Genomic DNA, 21,888 nt, shown 5'->3' with positions numbered 1-21,888 from the left:
GGGTTGTTTCATACAAGTAAAGAATAACTTCCAATATTTTTGGCAACTCTTAGAAATAAGTGTTAAGAGTGTTTAAAGAAGTGACATGATTTATAGCTAATGGTTTAGGTACTTAACCCAGAAATGTACACCGATTTGCACCCTGTAAAAAAATAGCTTTTCAGCATAAATTTTCACAAGCAATTAAACCTACTCAATGTATGTTAATTAATGTCACTTTAATGCATGTGGCACTTCTTTGAAAACATTTCTGTTTTCTATTTACTGTGGACATTTAGCACATTTGCTGTTTAGAGATATTTAAACAATTTAAGGAAAAATTATTGAGCAATTGTGCAGGAATATGCAAATGTGCAGAACAGTAGGTATGCGCATAGTCAACCAGACTAAAAAAAGGACAAATATGTTTTGGATGCAACCTATCACAAACACCAGCAAATTTGGTCAAGGAAGGTAATGTAAAAATATGTTTAGGTTATAGGAGCTGATCCCAAAATGTTTGTCATATACACTGTGAGAGTTTTAGGTGTACCTCAAAACCCTGAATTTTTTAGTCAGACTTAAAAAAAATCACCTTGTATGTTTCAGAGTCCAATATGCTTTTTAAGCCATTGTATTTGTTTTGCACACAGTAGCTTATTGATCAAATAAATACTTCTATAATGCATGGTATGACTGCTTTACCTAATGTTTTTTACAGGATTGAGTGAAGCAGACAAAGTTCAGTTCAGTGGATGTTCAGAGCACCCAGCAGGTTGTTAGCCCTGAAAATAATGCTGGATCCCACTGAAGTCTGAACAGAACATTTTTTATTGTATTAAGGTGGAGTTCCACCCAAAAAAAATGGAACTTCCGCTTTAAGGGAAGGTGACCCTCTGACATGCTACATTTGGCATGTAATTTTTTTTTTTTTGGAGGGGGTGGAGCAGAAACCCTCTGGAAGTAAGATAACCTCTCCCCCCTGCCTCTCATCAATTATCCGGGACAAGTCAAAGGTCCCAGATGATTGCCCGGCCAGTCACATGCCGGCACCGCAGACAGGAGGGGGAGATGAACGGGGCTTCCCCCACTTTGCTAGACCGTGGGACAGGTGAGTGTCCGATTATTAAAAGTCAGCAGCTGCAGTATTTTTTTTTTTAATTGGAACTCCGCTTTAAGCTTTTGTTAAAAACAGGGCTTGTATAGCTGGGCACTGCCATGGGAGATGTACCAATGCAAAAAAAAGTTTAAATACTGTTCTGCTGGTAGAGGATCCTTTAACCACATAAGCCCCAGACCATTTTGCTGGCCAAAGACCAGACCACTTTTTGCATTCCGGCACTGCGTCGCTTTAACTGACAATTGTGCGGCCGTGCGATTTGGCTCCCAAACAAAATTTACATCCTTTTTTCCCACAAATAGAGCTTTCTTTTGGTGGTATTTAATCACCCCTGTGGTTTTTATTTTTTGCGCTATAAACAAAAAAAGAGCGACAATTTTGAAAAAAACGCATTATTTTTTACATTTTGCTATAGTAAATATTCCCCAAAAATGTATAAAAAATATTATTTTCCTCAGTTTAGGCCAATACGTATTCTTCTACATATTTTTGGTAAAAAAAAATCGCAATAAGCAGTTATTGATTGGTTTGTGCAAAAGTTATAGCGTTTACAAAATAGGGGATAGTTTTATGGCATTTTTACTAGTAATGGCAGCGATCAGCAATTTTTATTGTGACTGCGACATTATGGTGGACACATCGAACATTTTTGACACATTTTTGGGACCATTGTCATTTATACAGCAATCAGTGCTATACAAATGAACTGATTCCTGTGTAAATTACCCTGGCAGTGAAGGGTTAACCACTACGTGGCAGTGTAGGGTTTAAGTGTGTCCTAGGGGCATGTTGCTAACTGTGGGGGGTGTGGCTGTGTTTTACACATCCCTGATCTCTGCTCCAATCACAAGGAGCAGAGATCAGTGTCACTGTTGCTAGGCAGAACAGGGAGATGCTTGTTTACTTTAGTATCACCCCGTTCTTCTTCCCCGTGAGACAATCACGGGTATCCCCACTGCGATCGAGTCCTCGGGACCCGTGATCGGACTCACGGAGGTCCCGACCAGCATGCATGGCACGGCATGGCGTCAAATTTAAAGGGGCGTACTTGTACGCTCATTTACCTGTCCGTGCCAATCTGCCAACGTACATCGGTGTGCGCCGGTCGGGAAGTGGTTAATGTGACTTAAAAGGTAGGTTAAAAAAAACACATATCTTTTAAATCAGATGCTTTAATCCTTTAAATACCTTAATATCCAGACTGCATGCTTAGATAAGGATTAAGTATATTAAGGGACCACACACCATTTTTAAAGGGGCATTGGGTTACCCTTAAAGCATGGGTGGCCAGAAAAGGTAGGGCACTGAGCGTGCATTCCCCTCTCTCTGCACCATAACAGGCCTGATGCCTTCAACCTTAAACACCCTGAAACATCACCCGAGATTGCCGGCAGTGAACTTGCCAAATACCTTTAATTTGTTTGGTTGTTTACTAAAATGCAAACAGGCTGGGATTGGGTCAGGCTCATGCTAAACCCAAAACTCATCCCTATTTACAACCCTTTATTAACAAACACTAACCTTTTCTTATTGCTCTGATTGTACCTAAAATATACACTATGTTTAACTTCAGCTGAGACAGCCATTACAATCAAGTAAAGGTTTCTCTAATTTTAATAAACATTTTCTTTCATAGATGTATACATAGATAGAAAATAGGAGATACTGCTAGGCCATCAGAAGGATGACATCTCTGCAGAGACTGTAAATGCTGCAATTTTTATAGAGAGACTAGAGTAACAGTTGCCTTGTGTTGTAAATGACAGCGCTCATCTCCAAACACCGTTATTCACAACAATATAAGCCAAAAGCTACTACTCTAGCCTCTCTCCCTAGAAAAGCAGATGGGTGGGCCAGGGTGCTTTTGTTAGAGAAGGAAATACCAGCCAACTCTGTTTCAGTGTCATGTAGTATCCCTGTCCTAAAAATATATTGGCCTTAATTTACTTAAACTGGAGAGTGCAAAATCTAGTACAGCCCTGCATAGACACCAATCAACTTCCATTTTTTTTTCTTTTGCTGTTTTTTGTGTCAGTTAGAAACTGATTGGCTACCATGCACAGCTGCACCAGATGTTGCACGCTCCAGTTTTAGTAAATCAGACCCATTGTGTATGTGGAAATAATGTTAACGATACAAAAAAAAAATATGTGAAATGTTTATTCAATATAAAGCCCCTATTCTTGAGTGCACTAATCAGAATTCACTCAGATTCCAGAATGCTGCCAGAACCTCACCAAATTAACTGATTACTGCCAACTAATTCCAGGTGACAGCTTCCTGATTTGTGTCTGCCTGATGGTTGGCAGAAGTGGAGGGACACACAAAACACACAATATCCAACTCTTTGAGAATGAAGAGGTGATGGTGGCTATAGTGCTGTGCTATAACTCACCAATGGGAATGCTCAAAAAATTGGGATTCAGCATGGGGTGGAGCTGACATCCAGAACAAACAGACATAAATACTGTATCTACTTTCATTGCACAACATGGCTAAAGATTAGAATGGGACCAAGTGCAATATTCCACTTGTTCCCATGAGGGATTCAACAACTTCTTCTTTAACTACAGAATGATGGTATACTACAGTATATACGTTCTGTTAATAACTGTAACTATATGTTGATAAACTAGTATTGCAATTGTTATGCCTTATAAAGCATCTGAGCATCTTTATACTGTAAGAATTACATATAAAGAAGAACTATAAATACCTTTACTACAGATCATAATAAAAAAGAAAAACAAAATATTTTAGCATGCTCTGCTGTAGATATGAACAGAAAATAAATAAATAAAAATCTTGTTAAAATGCCCTTGTATAACTGAACCAGCTTGTTATAAATCTGCATAAATATCCATATTTCATAAAAGTGATTTGTATTCCAAGTTATATTGGCTGAATTGCTTTGACACTAACAGCTAATCACAATAATACAGACAAGCTATTACAGCACTAATTTTGGCAGAATACGTTAGCATAAATGGGAATTGTCAAAGGATTCTGTTATATTTCACATATAAATTTGGTACTGTACAGTAGAAATGATATATAAATATACAGTGTAAATATACATGTATTATATAACCCAAAAAAGATGGTGGCACTCACGGGTCTTGAAAGGTGAATGCAAATTAAACCACCGTGAACGCACAATGGTGGTTTAATTTGCGTTCACCTTTCAAGACCCGTGAGTGCTGCTCTCTTTTTTGGTTTATATGCACTACAGTCTTTGCTGTGCATCCGGACCCATTTTTTTATCCCTGATTTGTGTACGGTGACAACCATTATATATATATATATATATATGTATATATATATATATATATATATATATATATATATATATATATATATATATATATTGTATATAATATCAACTTTTTATATTTGATGCTCTTTAACTATAGTTATGCATCTAATAACATTGATATAAAATGTAATATTCCTTTTTGAACACCTTTTTGTTTCTGTTCTTTCGATGTGATGAGTTGTCACTTCTAGAGTGCACTTAATGCCTTCTGTTATGCATGTACATCAGTTATCACTCTGCTGTTTTATATTATTGCTATCTACTTTAAATATCTTCAGTTTTATATAACTGTTTAGTAGAGACTAAAAATTGCTAAACAAGATAAAGAAATCCATTTGTTTTTACAGATGTTTCGTTTTTTGTTTGCACAGCAGGCATTTAGGAATTCCTAATTAGAGTCATTAGGGATGTCCACAGGAGGCATTAATGTTATGTAAAATGGAATTTAAGATTCAAACACAAACCATATTTACTTTAAAAGGAATGTGTGCACATACAGGACAGTAAGCACAGAATGGCCATTTGGTAACTGATAATTAATATCTATTTTCAAATAACACAGTGCACATTTACCATAGAGTCTGATTTTATTGTACAGATATCCACAAAATGAAGTGTGGGACTGCATGGTAAGGTAGACAGAGATAAGAGTGTGGTGATCACCAAAAGAGCTTATATCCAAGTGGATGAAAGTATGGCTTATAAACATTTTTTTGGGGGATGTAGAGGAAAGCATTACATTTATATATTATATAGCCACATACAGCTATTGTCATAAGCGGTAGTGCAATCAAAAAGGCCATTGCTGAATGTTAGCCAAAATCTATTATTCTGGAGAAAGTTAAGTTTAATTAGCTCATAATACTGGACAACAAATATTTTGTTAACTCAACTCTTTTGGTGTACCCAGATTTTTGGCTGCTAATCACAAATATAGCCTGTAATTCAAGCATACATGAGGTCCCCAAGTTACGAACACAATAGGGACTGTAAGTTTGTTCGTACGTCGAAGTTCGTAAGCCCCAACACTGCATTTGTAAGTTTAACTTCCAGTCAGAACACTGCATTCATAAGTGTAACTGCCGCCTGTGCATGGATGTCGGATGCTCCGGGCACTTGTTATGTTATCTGGGGCGTAGTACGGCAGTGTGGGATGTGTCCGGATGTGTTCGGAGGTGCTCGAAAGGTAACCAGGACCAACGTGGAGCACAAGTGGCTGGCATTTGAGGCCGTTCGTAAGTAGGAGTCATTCGTAACTCGGGTGTTCGTAACTCGGGCACTACCTGTACTGTTTTACAGAAATCTGTTTTTACAATTTGCAATACCTGTTGGCTATGGTACACACATAAATGAAGCATACAAAAACATGGAACCGTTGTTGAAGTGCATACACTACACCAAGTACAACTGGAATATCTGTCAAGATCTAATTATAGTGGCTCTGCTGCTTGGAATGCAGCTTGGAAACACCAAGTATTGTTGTTACATATGCAAATGGTACAGCTATGCAAGAGAGTTGCATTACATTAAAAAGAAATAGCCACTCTGAAAGAATTGGGTTTCAGGACAGAAAAACATGGCACATGAACCGCTTGTTGACCAGACTAAGATATTTTTTGCCACTGCTTCACTTAAAACTTGCACTGTTGAACATTTTTGTGAAAGCAGTCACAATCTGCAATTATCAAAGGGTTTAGAGAGGGGAATACTGCAGATATACAAATAAAACCTATGTAGGAGGATTTGTTTATTCTCTGTGTATCATCTGAGGCTGTTCACTTCACTGGACTTATGGGAGGGTTTACAACCACGTTTAAAATGTTTTAAAGTACCCTGCACCTCTATTAGTCTGCTGGCAGTGGCTTTTCTGTGTGACTGTAGAAGCTGCACATTTCTGTCTCACAAAAGGCTGAACTACTATAAAGTAAAGCTGCTAGCTCTTGTACAGGAGAGATTGAGAAGCACTAATACCTATCTTAGGGTCTAATGTCCAGTCTCACACAGTGATCTAGTGACAAACATAATGATTAAAAAATATAGGGGTTGATTTACTAAACTAGAGAGTTCAAAATCTGGTGCAGCTGTGCATGGTAGCCAATCAGGTTCTAACTTTAGCTTGTTTGACAAAATTAAAACTGGAAGCTGATTGGCTTCTATGCAGAGTTGCACCCAATTTTGCACTCTCTAGTTTTAGTAAATCAACCCCATTGAAATTCATGTGTGGCCACTGCTAATCTTTTCAGATACTCAATGAAATGTTAATTGGGGGCCAATTACCTCTTAATACTATTCCTAAAATAAATGCAGATTCCTTAAGTCTGGTACATACTAATAGTTTTCTTTTTTTGTTCAACCCAGATAGTTGAAGGAAAAAAAACTGACAGCTCCGGTCGGAGCCACTCTATTAACAGTCTGACGTTAGTACAGCGATCTCCTCTGCTGAGCAGTTGGGTTCTGGGAAAGCCCCCCCACCATTGTCTGAGAGCGCTGATCAGGAGCTGGTCAGTGCTGCTGGTTTTCCAAATGGCCGGCTTCTGTTGGACTGGCTGAGATGCACACGCGCCCAATGTCAGATGGTTTTTATTGAATGGTCGATGTCTCCCGACATTACCTTGTGGTCATTACACTTTTTCCAGCTAATAAACACATCAATCTTAAATTCGGGTTAGGACTGGGCTCTCTTCAAAGTTATCAGTACAGTAGCGCTTGCTTCTTCTGTTAATCCTGATGTAATGAAAGTGATTGAAATTGACCAGGAAATATAGTATATGAATTCAGAAATATGTATGGCTTTGCACAATATTATACAGTATCTCACAAAAGTGAGTACACTCCTCACATTTTTGTAAATATTTTATTCTATATTTTCATGTGACAACACTGAAGAAATAACACTTTGCTGCAATGTAAAGTAGCGAGTGTACAGGTTGTATAACAGTGTAAATTATTTGTCCCCTCAAAATAATTCAACACACAGCCATTAATGTCTAAACCACTGGAAACAAAAGAGAATACACCCCTCAGTGAAAATGTCCAAATTGGGACCATTTTTCCTCCCCGGTGTCATGTGACTCATTAGTGTTACAAGGTCTCAGGTGTGAATGGGGAGCGTGTGTGTTATCACTCTCACTCTCTCATACTGGATGTTCAACATGGCACCTCATGGCAAAGAACTCTCTGAGGATCTGAAAAAGCATAAAGATGGCATAGGCTATAAGAAGATTGCCAAGACTCTCAAACAAAGCTGCAGCCCAGTGGCCAAGACCATATAGCGGTTAAACAAGACAGGTTACACTCAGAACAGGCCTCGCCATGGTCAACCAAAGAAGTTGAATGCACATGCTCAGCGCCATATCCAGAGGTTGTCTTTAGGACATATAAGTGCTGCCAGCATTACTGCAGAGGTTGAAGGCACGATGGTCAGCCTGTCAGTGCTCAGACCATGTGCCGCATACGGCATCAAATTGGTCTGCATGGCTGTCGTCCCAGAAGGAAGACTTCTAAAGATGATGCACAAGAAAGCCCGCCAACAGTTTGCTTAAGACAAGCAGACTAAGGACATGGATTACTGGAACCATGTCCTGTGTTCTGATGAGACCAAGATAAACGTATTTGGTTCAGATGTGTCAAGCGTGTGTGGCAGCAAACAGGTGAGGAGTACAAAGACAAGTGCGTCATGCCTACAGTCGAGCATGGTGGTGGAAGTGTCTGCATGAGTGCTGCAGGCACTGGGGAGCTACAGTTAATTGAGGGAATCATGAATGCCAAGATGTACTGTGACAAACTAAAGCAAAGCATGATCCTCTCCCTTTGGAGACTGGGCCACAGGGCAGTATTCCAACATGATAACGACCCCAAACACACCTCCAAAATGACCACTGCCTTGCTAAAGAAGCTGAGGGTAAAGGTGATGGACCGGCCAGACATGTCTCCAGACCTAAACCCTATTGAGCATCTGTCGGGCATCCTCAAACAGAAGGTGGAGGAGCGCAAGGTCTCTAACATCCACCAGCTCCATGATGTCGTAATGTAGGACTCCAGTGGCAACCTGTAAAGCTCTGGTGAGCTCCATGCCTAAGAGGGTTAAGACAGTGCTGTAAAATAATAGTGGCTACACAATATTGACACTTTGGGACCAATTTGGACATTTTCACTTAGGGGTGTACTCTTTTTTTTGCCAACGGTTTAGACAATAATGGCTGTGTGTTCAGTTATTTTGAGGGGTCAGCAAATTCACACTGTTATACCAGCTGTACACTTACTAGTTTACATTGTAGCAAAATGTGGTTTCTTCAGTGTTGTCACATGAAAAGATATAATAAAATATTTACAAAAATGTGATGGGTGTACTCACTTTTGTGAGATACTATATATATATATATATATATATATATATATATATATATATATATATATATATATATATATATATATACAGTGCCTTGCGAAAGTATTCGGCCCCCTTGAACTTTTCAACCCTTTGCCACATTTCAGGCTTCAAACATAAAGATATAAAATTTAAATTTTTTGTGAAGAATCACCAACAAGTGGGACACAATTGTGAAGTGGAACGAAATCTATTGGATAATTTAAACTTTTTTAGCAAATAAAAAACTGAAAAGTGGTGCGTGCAAAATTATTTGGCCCCTTTACTTTCAGTGCAGCAAACTCACTCCAGAAGTTCAGCGAGGATCTCTGAATGATCCAATGTTGTCCTAAATGACTGATGGTGATAAATAGAATCCACCTGTGTGTAATCAAGTCTCTGTATAAATGCACCTGCTCTGTGATAGTCTCAGGGTTCTGTTGAAAGCGCAGAGAGCATCATGAAGACCAAGGAACACACCAGGCAGGTCCGTAATACTGTTGTGGAGAAGTTTAAAGCCGGATTTGGATACAAAAAGATTTCCCAAGCTTTAAACATCCCAAGGAGCACTGTGCAAGCGATCATTTTGAAATGGAAGGAGTATCAGACCACTGCAAATCTACCAAGACCTGGCCGTCCCTCTAAACTTTCAGCTCAGACAAGGAGAAGACTGATCAGAGATGCAGCCAAGAGGCCCATGATCACTCTGGATGAACTGCATAGAACTTCAGCTGAGGTAGGAGAGTCTGTCCATAGGACAACAATCAGTCGTACACTGCACAAATCTGGCCTTTATGGAAGAGTGGCAAGAAGAAAGCCATTTCTCAAAGATATCCATAAAAAGTCTCGTCTAAAGTTTGCCACAAGCCACCTGGGAGACACACCAAACATGTGGAAGAAGGTGCTCTGGTCAGATGAAACCAAAATTTAACTTTTTGCCCACAATGCAAAACGATATGTTTGGCGTAAAAGCAACACAGCTCATCACCCTCAACACACCATCCCCACTGTCAAACATGGTGGTGGCAGCATCATGGTTTGGGCCTGCTTTTCTTCAGCAGGTACAGGGAAGATGGTTAACATTGAGGGGAAGATGGATGCAGCCAAATACAGGACCATTCTGGATGAAAACCTGTTGGAGTCTGCAAAAGACCTGAAACTGGGACGGAGATTTATCTTCCAACAAGACAATGATCCCAAACATACAGCAAAATCTACAAAGGAATGGTTCACAAATAAAGGTATCCAGGTGTTAGAATGGCCAAGTCAAAGTCCAGACCTGAATCCAATCGAGAATCTGTGGAAAGAGCTGAAAACTGCTGTTCACAAATGCTCTCCATCCAACCTCACTGAGTTCGAGCTGTTTTGCAAGGAAGAATGGGCAAGAATTTCAGTCTCTCGATGTGCAAAACTGATAGAGACATACCCCAAGCGACTTGCAGCTGTAATCGCAGCAAAAGGTGGCTCTACAAAGTATTAACGCAAGGGGGCCGAATAATTTTGCACGTCCCACTTTTCAGTTTTTTATTAGTTAAAAAAGTTTCAAAAATCCAATAGATTTCGTTCCACTTCATAATTGTGTCCCACTTGTTGGTGATTCTTCACAAAAAAATAAAAATGTTATATCTTTATGTTTGAAGCCTGAAATGTGGCAAAAGGTTGAAAAGTTCAAGGGGGCCGAATACTTTCGCAAGGCACTGTATATATATATATATATATATATATATATATATATATATATATATATATATAGGTCTGAATTCATATACTCCTATAAATTATTTATGTACTTTTTTAATGCTTAGCACTTAGAAATATTTTTATGTTTATCACTTGTGAGTTTTTTTATGTTTAGCTCTAGGAAATTATGCCATTGTTAGCACCAATTTAGGATTCATACATATTGCATCATAAAGCAGGTGTATTGCAGGTATATTTTCTGTTGTTCAACTTTAATTAGTGACGGTAATGGATTAATGTAGGATTTAATTTGCTTTTAGCAAAGAATATTATTCTCATGTTAATTAAACAGCCGATATAGGAAGTATTCAGTCATTGTGCAGAGTATGACCCCACATTGACAGACTCTCTGAATGTTATATAACAGCTAGGTGTTCATTGACAGCACTTCTGTCACTGTGTTTATCTATAGCCACGGATTTGTTGAACAGGTTTACTATCCACTGCAGAGTTGCCTAGCTCTGGTGAGCTCTGAGAGCTCTTTATCCCTTAATAACAGTCATCCCTTTCTCAGACACACACAGAAGACGATGTTGACAGACAGCTCCAACTTCCAAGGCTGTCGTAATGAACATTCCAGGGAAGGAGGGCGACAGACTCAGTGTAAAACATGGTGACTTTGAAAAAGAAGAGGGGAATTTTTGGAATATATTTACTGTTTATGGTACCTTTCTCAAGTGAATTAAATCCTGTAGGTTTATCAATTCTTGGGCTCCTACCTATAACTAGCTTCATGGGCCCAGCAAATCTTACTGCAGGTGTCCTGCCTGCCATTCAGCTAGCCTTGGAACACTTAATCAGCCATCCCAGCATCCTAAAGGATTATGAACTGCAGTTAACATTTACAGATACACAGGTACAGTAAATATGCAATTATTGAGAACATCTTATTGTTACATGCAATCATTTTTTAATAAGGTACATTTCTAAATATTTCTCAGAATTTCTGCTCAAGTGAACATATTCTTCAATGATGTAGGTTTACTGAAGGGTGAAAAGTAGTGTTTATTACTAACTTAGCATAATAATAGCTCAGCTCTTTGCAGGCCTTAACAGAGACAACCAATGCAAAGCTTCAGGGCATAGCTCAACTAGGAATGTAATCTTTAGGAAAATGTAACTGCAGATTTTTATATATGTTTTTAGAGTGTGAACACTTTTGGATGCTTGATTTAATTTCCTGTTTAATGGAGAAAATCTAATCATTTGAGATGCACATTTTGTGAGGTTATTTCTGCTCAGAAAAGTGGATATGCTGTATGTTTTCAGTTTATATTAAATTCTTTATAAAAATCAATATATAATTTTCATTTATACAACACATTTTTGTATAAATTGAATATGAATATGATTTGATAGGAATAATGCGATTAGAGTTTTTATACACGCATGCAACAAAGTGCCATTTGGCATGCATGTTTTATATTTGATCAGAGATATACAGTTGATTAGTCAAGCTTGGCTGATTGATTTGTTGAGGGAGGTACAGTATTAATGTGTTTACCTTAAAGATAAGTCATGATGCAGTTTTAACAATTAATGAACAATAAAATAAATAGTTATTTTGGACTTACTGTAATTTATGCAGAGCATGTGTTATGTCATGGAGGGAATTTACAAACAAAATAAGAGGTCTTGTGGCCTTCATTTTTGCTGTCTACATGCCCCTTGGAAGTGAGAGCCCTGAATCAGTCTCTTACTAACTATATATGGAGGAGAGAATATGGTTTGCATCTAGCTGATAGAGACATCATATGTAATGCTGTGTAATCTTTGATAAATTAGGTACTCTTCCATCAGTCATAAGATATTAAATAATATAACAACTATTGGGTTTCATTTTAGTTATGATTGTTAGGTGGTATTAAAAAGATATAATAACACATCTATACCATAGTTGCCAAAATGTAAAACTAAACTTCAGAGGCAGCTTTTTTTCTTTGCTATGCATCCAGCAAGCTGTTGTAGGTTGAAGATGTTCATTAATTAAAGGTAGGGCATTCATTTAAAATGGGTGTGATACCACAAGAGGGATATCGTTAACCTATTGTATAATTACATTTTAAAACTCTGCATACAGAAAGAATAAGAACAGACACATAGCAAAGAATGTACTGTTCATTAGTAAATTGACTTATGTATTAGTTTAGCTAGCTACATTTTAAGGCTGTACTATCTAGTTTGGGCTTGTTCACGCTGATGACGTCGCTGTGAAGGCAGCAGTGTCTTGGCTTCCCCCCGCAAGTACTTCTCATGTTCATGGGAGCTCCCTCGCATGGTGAGAAGCACTTGCAGGCGCACTCCTGTGATACAGCAGGCGGCTATAGCCACTCACTCTATCACTCGGCCCCACCCCCCGGCACGCCACATCATTGGATGTGATTGACAGAAGTGCAAACCAATGGCTGTGCTGCTTTCAATCCATCCACTCTAGCCAATCAGCAGCCAGGCTGAGCGGCGAAGAGGATGTCGGAGGCGAGCGCTGGACTTTCGAGGGGTCAGGTAAGTAAAACGGGGGCTGGGGGAGCCGGCACTGTCAGATTTTTTTTACCTTAATGCATAGAATGCATTAAGGTTAAAAAATATTTACCTTTACAACCCCTTTAATCATTGACATCGGCATCAGGGGCTTCATAGTTAGTAATCCAGGACTGATTCATTTTTATAAAAGTCAAATGGTCCACGGTGTTTGTGAACAGATGCGTTCTATGATCAGTAACAAAACCTCCTGCAGCACTGAATGGCCATTCTGAAAGCATACTGGATGCAGGGGAGTCCAACAACTCAATAGCATACTGGACAAGTTCTGGCCAGTGGTCTATTCTCATGACCCAGTAAGTCAGTGTATTGTCAGCTGGAAAGCTCTCCATCTCTGTTTTGGCCCGAGGTAATTGTCCACCATGTGATGCAGACGCTGCTAATGGGATGTGGAAGCTGACAGCCTTGGGCGGCGAGGACTAAAAAAATTCCAAAATGCCTCACTTAGGCGGCCTCCTTCTCCAACGCTCCTCTCTTGACCAACAAAAGACTCAAACCTTCCATGACTCTGTAACCTACTGGAGTCAGGGAAAATGTTCAATAAAATCATCTAATGTGTAGTCAAGAGATTTTATCTTCTGCACTCTCTGTGGGGACGGGATGAGTTCTGAGACCTTCCCCTTATAATGGTGGCCAAGGAGGGTTGCCAACCAGTAATCATCCTTCTCCTTTTTGCCACATATTCTTGGGTCCTTTTGCAGGCTTTGAAGCATGAGGTTACTCATGTGCATCAAATTTGCAGAGGCTTTAGAAGCAGACTCCTTAGGGTCACTCAGGATGACAGCATCTGGAACTTCCCTCTCCCAGCCATATACTACTCCCAAGGGTCCTGGGGTTGGAAAGCCATCACTTACAGATTGATGCAAGTCTTTCTCTTCTTTGAAGCCTATGAAAGTGCCAGAATCCTCTTTCTCATCCTCCTCCCCTCTCTCCTCCTGTGTGTTCTGTGACATAAGAATGATGGTGTCTGGATAAAGTGAGCCTTGAGAGGAAAGGAAGTCCTCCTCCTCCTCCTGCTGCTCTGCTTGCCCAGTCCATGATGTCATACAGAGTCTGCTCCAGCAGGAACACAACAGGAATTGTGTCATTGATGTCATGGATCAACATCCTTGTGGCCTTCTCAAATGGTCACAATACCCTGCATGCATCCTTAATGATCAGCCATTGGCATGGGGAAAAAAGCTGAGGCGGCCTGAGCCTGTTGTCGTGCCGTATTCACACAGGTACTCATTGATGGCCCTCTGCTGCATATATAACAGATGCAGCATTAACAAAGTCGAGTTCCACCTGGTGGGCATGTCACAAATCAGGATTATGAGCAGGTGGATTTCCCGCTGAATTTCAGCCAACCAAGCACTGGCTGTGTATGTCCGTCTGAAATGGCTACAGACTCTTCTGGCCAGCTTTAGCACATCTTGCAACCCTGGGTACATATTTAGGATATGCTGCACCACCAAATTGAGGACATGTGACAGGCATGGCTCATGTGTCAACTTTCCCTGTCTAAGGGCGGACAGGAGGTTTGAGCCATTATCGCACAGCACCATTCCTGGCTCCAGCTGGCATGGTGTGAACCACCTCTGGGTCTGTCCCTGCAGAGCTGCAAGAATCTCAGCTACGGTATGCAGTAATGCATACAAAACTATATGGCATTAAACTGGCAGTAACGCACACAAAACTATATGGCGTTAAACTGGCAGTAACGCACACAGAACTATATGGAATTAAACTGGCAGTAACGCACACAGAACTATATAGCGTTAAACTGGCAGTAACGCACACAAAACTATATGCCGCTAAACTGGCAGTAACACACACAGAAGTAAATGGTGTGAAACTGGTGGTAACGCAGTCAAATAGAAGGTGTTCAACCCTCACTACACTGATGTTATCTGAACTGTCCCTACTCTAGCTATATACTAATGTAAAGATTACTGACACGGTCTCACTACACTACATTGAAACTATATAAGCTGTCCCTAGTCTACACTAATGTATGTATGAATGACACGGTCTCACTACACTACAGTGAAACTATCTGAGCTTTCTCTACTCTAGCTGCACACTATTCAAAGCTGAATGATGGTCCTCCTCACTACATTGACACTATCCCTAGACTGACACTAAACTAATATTCTACACTGACAATTGAAGCAAAATAGCACAGTATAGCACACTAGCTAACTAATACCACTGAACATAGCCCTGTTATAGATCTCTCCACGCTAAAATCACACTGAAAATGGCTGCCATTAAAAGAATACTTTTATACTGTGGGACAGGAATGAGCTATGATTGGATAAAGTCCTGGTGACGGTGTCCAGTCATGACTCTGACAGTGCTCTGTGCCCTGATTGGCTGAAGCTTTCACCGCTTCAGCCAATTGGGGCTTGCAATGCATTGTTCAGAGCCGCAATGCACTGTGGTCGGTTCGGGGGACCGAACAAATGGTCTTAATGACCCATTTGTTCGGATGTTCGCCAAGCGACTGAACAACGAAAGTTCGGCCCAAACCGTTCGCCCATCCCTAATGATAAATAGTGATTCCCAATGTTTGGGACATGGACCACTGGTGGTGTGCACACATTGTAAGTGGTATGAGGTAAGGTGGCTGACATTAAAGCCCTGTACACACTATCAGTTTTTCTGCTGAGTTTTTCCTTCAGATTTACCAAAACCATATAATATGAGGTCAAACCTTAGGAGTTTCAATTTGGATGCAATTAGGCAGGCCCTTGCACTACATGGTTTTGGTAAACCTGAAGGAAAAACTCAGCAGAAAAACTGATAGTGTGTATGAGGCTTAACTTGCTGAAATTGCTATAACAATGTCTCTGTGATTAGGTCCTGTGTCCAAATCAAAATTCAAGCTCATAGAAAACAGGTGCTTGTATGTAAAACAAATCTCTATACGTCTACATTGTAATTGGATATAGAATCATACAAGTGCAGTCAGTTGGGGGCAGGTTGGGGGTGTTACTTGCTTTATAGAATGAATGTGCTTCATCCACCCTTGAGTGTTTAGGGTACAGGTTAGGGGGTGCTTTCATGCTGATGGTGCTTAACCCCCCTAGCGGTAATCCCGAGTCTGGCTCGGGTTGGGATTTTAATTACAGGAGCGGTAACCCCGAGCCAGACTCGGGATCGCATTGCTCGATGCAGGGGAGGACACAGGGAGAGTTACTTACCTTGTCCCCTGGATCCAGCGATGTCCGCCGTGCTGTGTGATCAAGCTGTCCTCCTCTCGATTCACAGTGCCGAATGCCGCCGAGCTCCGTTCCCTGCGACGTTACGGCGCACGGGAGCGGAGAACGGCGGCAAATTCAAAAAAGTAAAAGTACACAAAATACACACCCCCTTTGTCCCTAGTGGTCTGTGCATGCCCTGCATGCACTTTTATATTATAAATACTGTTTTTTCTGCCTGGAATTTGGAGATTGTCCATAGCAACCAAAACGTGTCCCTTTTTCAGTGTTTTAGGATTTGATTACATTATTGAATATTTTTTATTATTCTTTATTATATTATACACTTTATCATACCCGGGATGTCTGCTAGACTCTGGTTTGAACAGATTTAAGAGCGTTATTCCTAAGAATTACAGGACTACAAAATAAAACGCCAGATTTCCATGCAAAATAATTGTACCGCTTTCAGCACCTTATTCCAGACTGAATCATACCGCCAGGGAGGTTAAGGCAGCCAGCATTGACAGCTTACTCAGTTTGTTTTGTTGCAATGACAGGAGAAAAAAATGGAAAAAATATACATGAGAGAGGAGTTGAGGCAGCAGGGGAGTGCCGCTGCGATCCTTCGTCGGATCTCGGGCTCGGCGTTGCAGATGGAGATCTGCCTGCAGGGGACGAGGTTCCGGCGCCGGCGCCATCTTGGCCTTTGCGGCCTACAGTTGTGAAGAAATCACGGAGTTTCTTCGGTTGCGCGGTGTTGGCACGCTTACGGGTCATCCTCTGAAGATGAGGGAGATCTCAGCTCCGGTCCGGTATAGTTGTAGTCGAGAAACGCCGCCTCGGTGAGTGGTATGTCCCTTCGCTAGAGCGGAGCTCTCAGATCAAGCGTCCATTCCGCTGCGCGCTAGCCACGCCCCCCCTCTGCTGACATTTAATTGCTATGTGGATGTGCTGTGACATTGATACCTAGGTTTCAACACCATGACAACTTGATTTTGAAATGGGGCTTGACTTTTTTGCTCTGCGCATGCATGGCCATGCTGTCCATGCAGGGTGGAAGCAGAATTTAGGGAAGAGAAAGAAAGAGGAAAGCAAAACTTAAAAAAAAAAAACAACAGTAAGCATATTGATACAGCTGCATAGAGTGCTTATTATAATCTGATGAATTTGCTAAATAGTGTGATTGTGTTTTCTAATGCAGGTCTACTGGGTTTAATTCTGCGTTCATGGTTGAAACAATCATATGACTATTTGTTCTTTACTTTGCAATCATACCTCAGTAAAAAAAATTATAAAATATAAGTGCCAACAAACATTGCAGACTATTGGAGAGGGGGCAATACATTTATGACAAAAGCCAAAAACAATCCATTTATAACATTGATAAAGATTAAATGAATGGGTTTCCAAAATTTGAAAAATAAGCAATTAACAGTAAATCTTAGATTGTGATAGCAATAATCTTGACCTAATGTAATATCAATATTTTTCATTTCAGGCCCACTGATTCATGCATTCAATTTTAATACGATATAGTTGTTCACTGTCATATATTATAGTGAGTTTTTTTTTCTAGTTACCTCGAGCACATAAAAAAAAAATATATATATATATATATATATATATATACATACACACACACACACACATACATACACATGTGCACACACTATTTCCTAATTCTTGGCATTCTTTAATTTCCCGTTTGCTAAATCAATGCATCCGCATCCCAATTTCTCTTAAAGCACTGGAATGCAGTTCTTTAAAATCACCAATAAGTACTTTTTCTTCTGTATTTTAAGCTAGACTTCTATTCTAATATTAGAGAAGGTAATATGGGGGTTTCAAAGGGCTATAATTAACTCTTGACAAGCAATACAATCTTGGTGTCTACGGCTTTGTAATTCAGTTCCTTTAAGTGGAAAAGTGTGCTAAAGCCATTCATTGAAAAGGCAATGAAATTACACTGACTTCCTAAATTTGTGACCTTTAAATTAGTCCAAATTCAGAAAGGACATCTTAAATTCATGATAAACAAGCTGGCTAAATGTGTGCTGGTATTTAACAGATTTTAAACTAAAACATTCTTCACTTGCATGCATTGCAAATACATTCACATATTTGTCACTATATTCTAACCTTGAATATTTTTGCACAGACATATTAACAAAAATATGTAATATAAACAAAAGACCAAAACAGTTAAAAGAGAAAATATCTTATTGTATTGCATTTCACATCTATTTATTTATAAGCTCTTGATATGTTTGGATATATCACTAAAGCCTCATACACACGATCAGATTTTCCAACGGGAAATGTTCAATGTCAGGCTGTTGGCAGTAAATCCGATCGTGTGTACAAGGCCTTACACTTTCAAGTCTTATACTTCATTTGGTGCAGAATGTACAATTGCTGACAGTGTTATAATGCCCATAGACATTGGATAACAACCTCATGGTCTGGCTATTTTCAGCTACCTGCAGACACCACCAGCCAAGGAAATATTGTATTTGGGCTAATTAGAAAACCTTGTCTGATCATTATTGTTTTCCCGCTGATAAGCGGGAAATCAACAACCAGATGTTCATGCAGTGTCCCTTTCCTGCTCCATGTGCCTAAACTGAAAACGATAACATTGGTTGCTCATGAATTTGCTGGCAGGCACAGATATCTGAAGAAATATGAGTGCATTAAAAGCTGCTGTTTGCATTTTCTAGATGGCTGAAGTATATTGTTTGTCAACAGCTTTTTTTTTATTTTTTATTTATTTTTTTAATAAATTGACAGAGTGACTTTAAACAATAATATAGCACTGCTCACTTGAATTTCCAGCTAGACATAAACCATGTTTTGCAAAGTAAGAATTGCATTACAGAGACAGTTCGTATTAGGTCAAGCCAATAAGTTTGATGCAGCTCAGCTTTTTACTGTGATCAAGTGTAAATGCTGCATGGATCACCAACTTGTGGTGGTAGACTTTAGGTAAAATGAACTCTACCCACCTGGAAGTTTTAGTGTGCCCAAACTGGGTAGAATGTGCTTATAATGTGAGAACATTGCTTTGAGTCACAATTTAATGGAGAGAAGTATCCATTAATACAAAACAATATCTCAAGAAGCATGAACATTTATTTCCTAGGATACGAGTATGTACGGGGTTGATTTACTAAAGGCAATAAAGACAAACAGGCTGTTCACTTTGCAAGGCAATTGTCCCTTAGCTTAGTGGATGTGATGAAAATTCGATTTTTAACCACCTCGCGCCCGTCCTATAGCCGAATGCCGGCCGTAGAGCAGGCGCGTTCGTCCGGGTGGTCGTCCCTGGACGGCCTGATGTTTACTTCCGCAATGTGCGCCGCCGCGGGCGCGCATCGCGGAAGTTCTGTGTTCGCCGTGTCCCCCGGGGACAGGCAAACACAGATCGCTGTAAACGGCCAATCACAGCGGCCGTTTACAGCGTGATCTGCGTGTCCAATGGGAGATGATCTCATATGTAAACATATGAGATCATCTCTCAGCGCCGCTCTCCCTCCTCGCACAGACAGTGTGAGAGGGGAGAGATGAATGGCTGCAGCGGCAGCCATTCTGCCTGTAGTAAGGAAAAAAAAAAAAAGTAAAAAAATAAAATAAAAAGTGCCATCCTCCCCCAGCAGTGCCATCCACCCCAGCAGTGCCATCTGCCCCAGTGCCATCCGCCCCAGTGCCATCCGCCCCAGTGCCATCTGCCCCAGTGCCATCTGCCCCAGTGCCATCCACCCCAGTGCCATCCACCCCAGTGCTACCTGCCCCCAGTGCCATCCATCCCAGTGCTACCTGCCCCCAGTGCCATCCACCCCAGTGCTACCTGCCCCCAGTGCTACCTGCCCCCAGTGCCACCTGCCCCCAGTGCCACCTGTCGTCAGTGCCACGTGTCATCAGTGCCACATAGTGCCATCTGTCATCAGTGCCACGTATCAGTGCCATTTGTCATCAGTGTCACGTGCCATCTGTTGTCAGTGTCACGTGTCATCAATGCCACTTATCAGTGCCATCTGTCATCAGTGTCACGCGTCATCGGTGCCATGTATTAGTGGCATCTGTCATCGGTGGCACGTATTAGTGCCACGTATTAGTGCCATCTGTCATCAGTGCCACGTATTAGTGCCACGTATCTTCAGTGCCATGTATAAGTGCCACGTGTCATCAGTGCCACGTGTCATCAGTGCCACATATTAGTGCCATCTGTCATCAGTGCCACATATTAGTGCCATCTGTCATCAGTGCCACCTGTCATCAGTGCCACGTATAAGTGTCATCATTGCCACGTATCAGTGCCATCTGTCATCAGTGTCACGTGTCATTGTCCTGGTGCTTCAAAAGTGTAATAAATAGTCAACAAGTTAGATGTGTAATTTATGTTCCTAGAACACATGATGGCGCTACCTGCATGTTGGGCCTCTCTATGTGGCCAGGCTGTGAAAAAGTCACACACATGTGGTATTGTAATACTCAGGAGGAGTAGCAGAATTTTTTGGGGGGGGTGTCATTTGTGGTATACACATGCCACGTGAGAGAAATAACCTATTACAATGACAATTTTGTGGAGAAAAAAAAAAAAATGAAAAATCTTAATTTTGCAAATAATTGTGGGAAAAAAATGACAACATCAAAAAGCTCACTATGCCTCTTACTAAATACCTTGGAATGTCTACTTTCCAAAAAGGGGTCATTTGGGGGGTATTTGTACTTTCCTGACTTGTTCGGGTCACAAGAAGCGAGATAGTCCACCAGTACATCAGATGTGATCAATTTTGTGCGATTCGCACCACAGCTTGTAGACTCTCTAACTTTCACAAAGACCAAATAATATCCACTAATTTGGGTTATTTTTACCAAAGATATGTAGCAGTATAAATTGTGGCCAAAATTTATGAAGAAAAATTAATAATTTGCATAATTCTGTCACAGAAACAAAGAAATATGCGTTTTTTTTCAAAATTTTCGGTCTTTTTTCATTTATAGCGCAAAAAATAAAAACCCCAGAGGTGATCAAATACCACCAAAAGAAAGCTCTATTTGTGGGAAAAAAAGGACACAAAATTCATTTGGGTACAGTGTTGCATGACTGAGTAATTGTCCTTCAAAATGTGAGAGCACCGAAAGCTGAAAATTGGTCTGGGCAGAATGGTGTTTAAGTGCCCAGTAAGCAAGTGGTTAAAGAATACCAAATCAAATGCAAAAAAAAATCAAACAGTATATTTGCTTGTACGTAATTGGATCATGGAAGTCAGCAGTGCTTTACCTCATTCACTTAGCTAAAGAAAAAATACTTGCCAAGTGAACAGCATATTTGACTTTATTAAATCAACTCCTGTGTGTAAAGGGAAAGTGACCAAAGGATTTGAAAGGATCATTGCACCTTCTTTCTCAAGATATCTATGTACACCCAGAAGAGGTAGCACGCAAGAGCTGGTCCAGTCAGATAAAACGCAGGTGGAGTTAAATGATAGAAAAAAGTGAAAAAGAAAAATGTGTCTTCTATCAATAACCTCAAAGTCTGAAAGTGAGTTGTGCTTTGGAGAAATATTTCTTGTTTTACCTTTAAAGTGACATTAAAGCTTTTTTTTTTTTTATTTAAATAACTTACCTGCTCTGTGCA

At 40.2% G+C, this 21,888-nt stretch overlaps 1 protein-coding gene across 2 annotated transcripts in view; it reads left to right on the top strand.

Annotated features, from left to right (window-relative positions):
• GABBR2 (gamma-aminobutyric acid type B receptor subunit 2) overlaps positions 1 to 21,888 on the top strand; it is a 984,619-nt gene that overhangs the window by 40,236 nt on the left and 922,495 nt on the right. The window contains exon 1 of one of the 2 annotated variants that reach the window (XM_077492008.1): positions 11,117 to 11,377. The exons of the other annotated variant lie outside the window; for it this stretch is intronic. Coding sequence (XP_077348134.1) covers positions 11,132 to 11,377 — 246 coding nt within the window. The 5' untranslated portion in view covers positions 11,117 to 11,131. Of the gene's footprint in view, positions 1 to 11,116; positions 11,378 to 21,888 lie in introns of those variants that run through there. 2 annotated transcript variants of the gene reach the window in all.

Source organism: Lithobates pipiens, unplaced genomic scaffold (assembly GCF_037356315.1).
Source record: "Lithobates pipiens isolate NorthernLeopardFrog02 unplaced genomic scaffold, aLitPip1_a1.2 Scaffold_19, whole genome shotgun sequence".
NCBI classification, from domain to species: domain Eukaryota; kingdom Metazoa; phylum Chordata; class Amphibia; order Anura; family Ranidae; genus Lithobates; species Lithobates pipiens.
The sequence above is the reverse complement of the archived record's forward strand: the minus strand, read 5'-3'. Positions and strand labels throughout refer to the sequence as shown.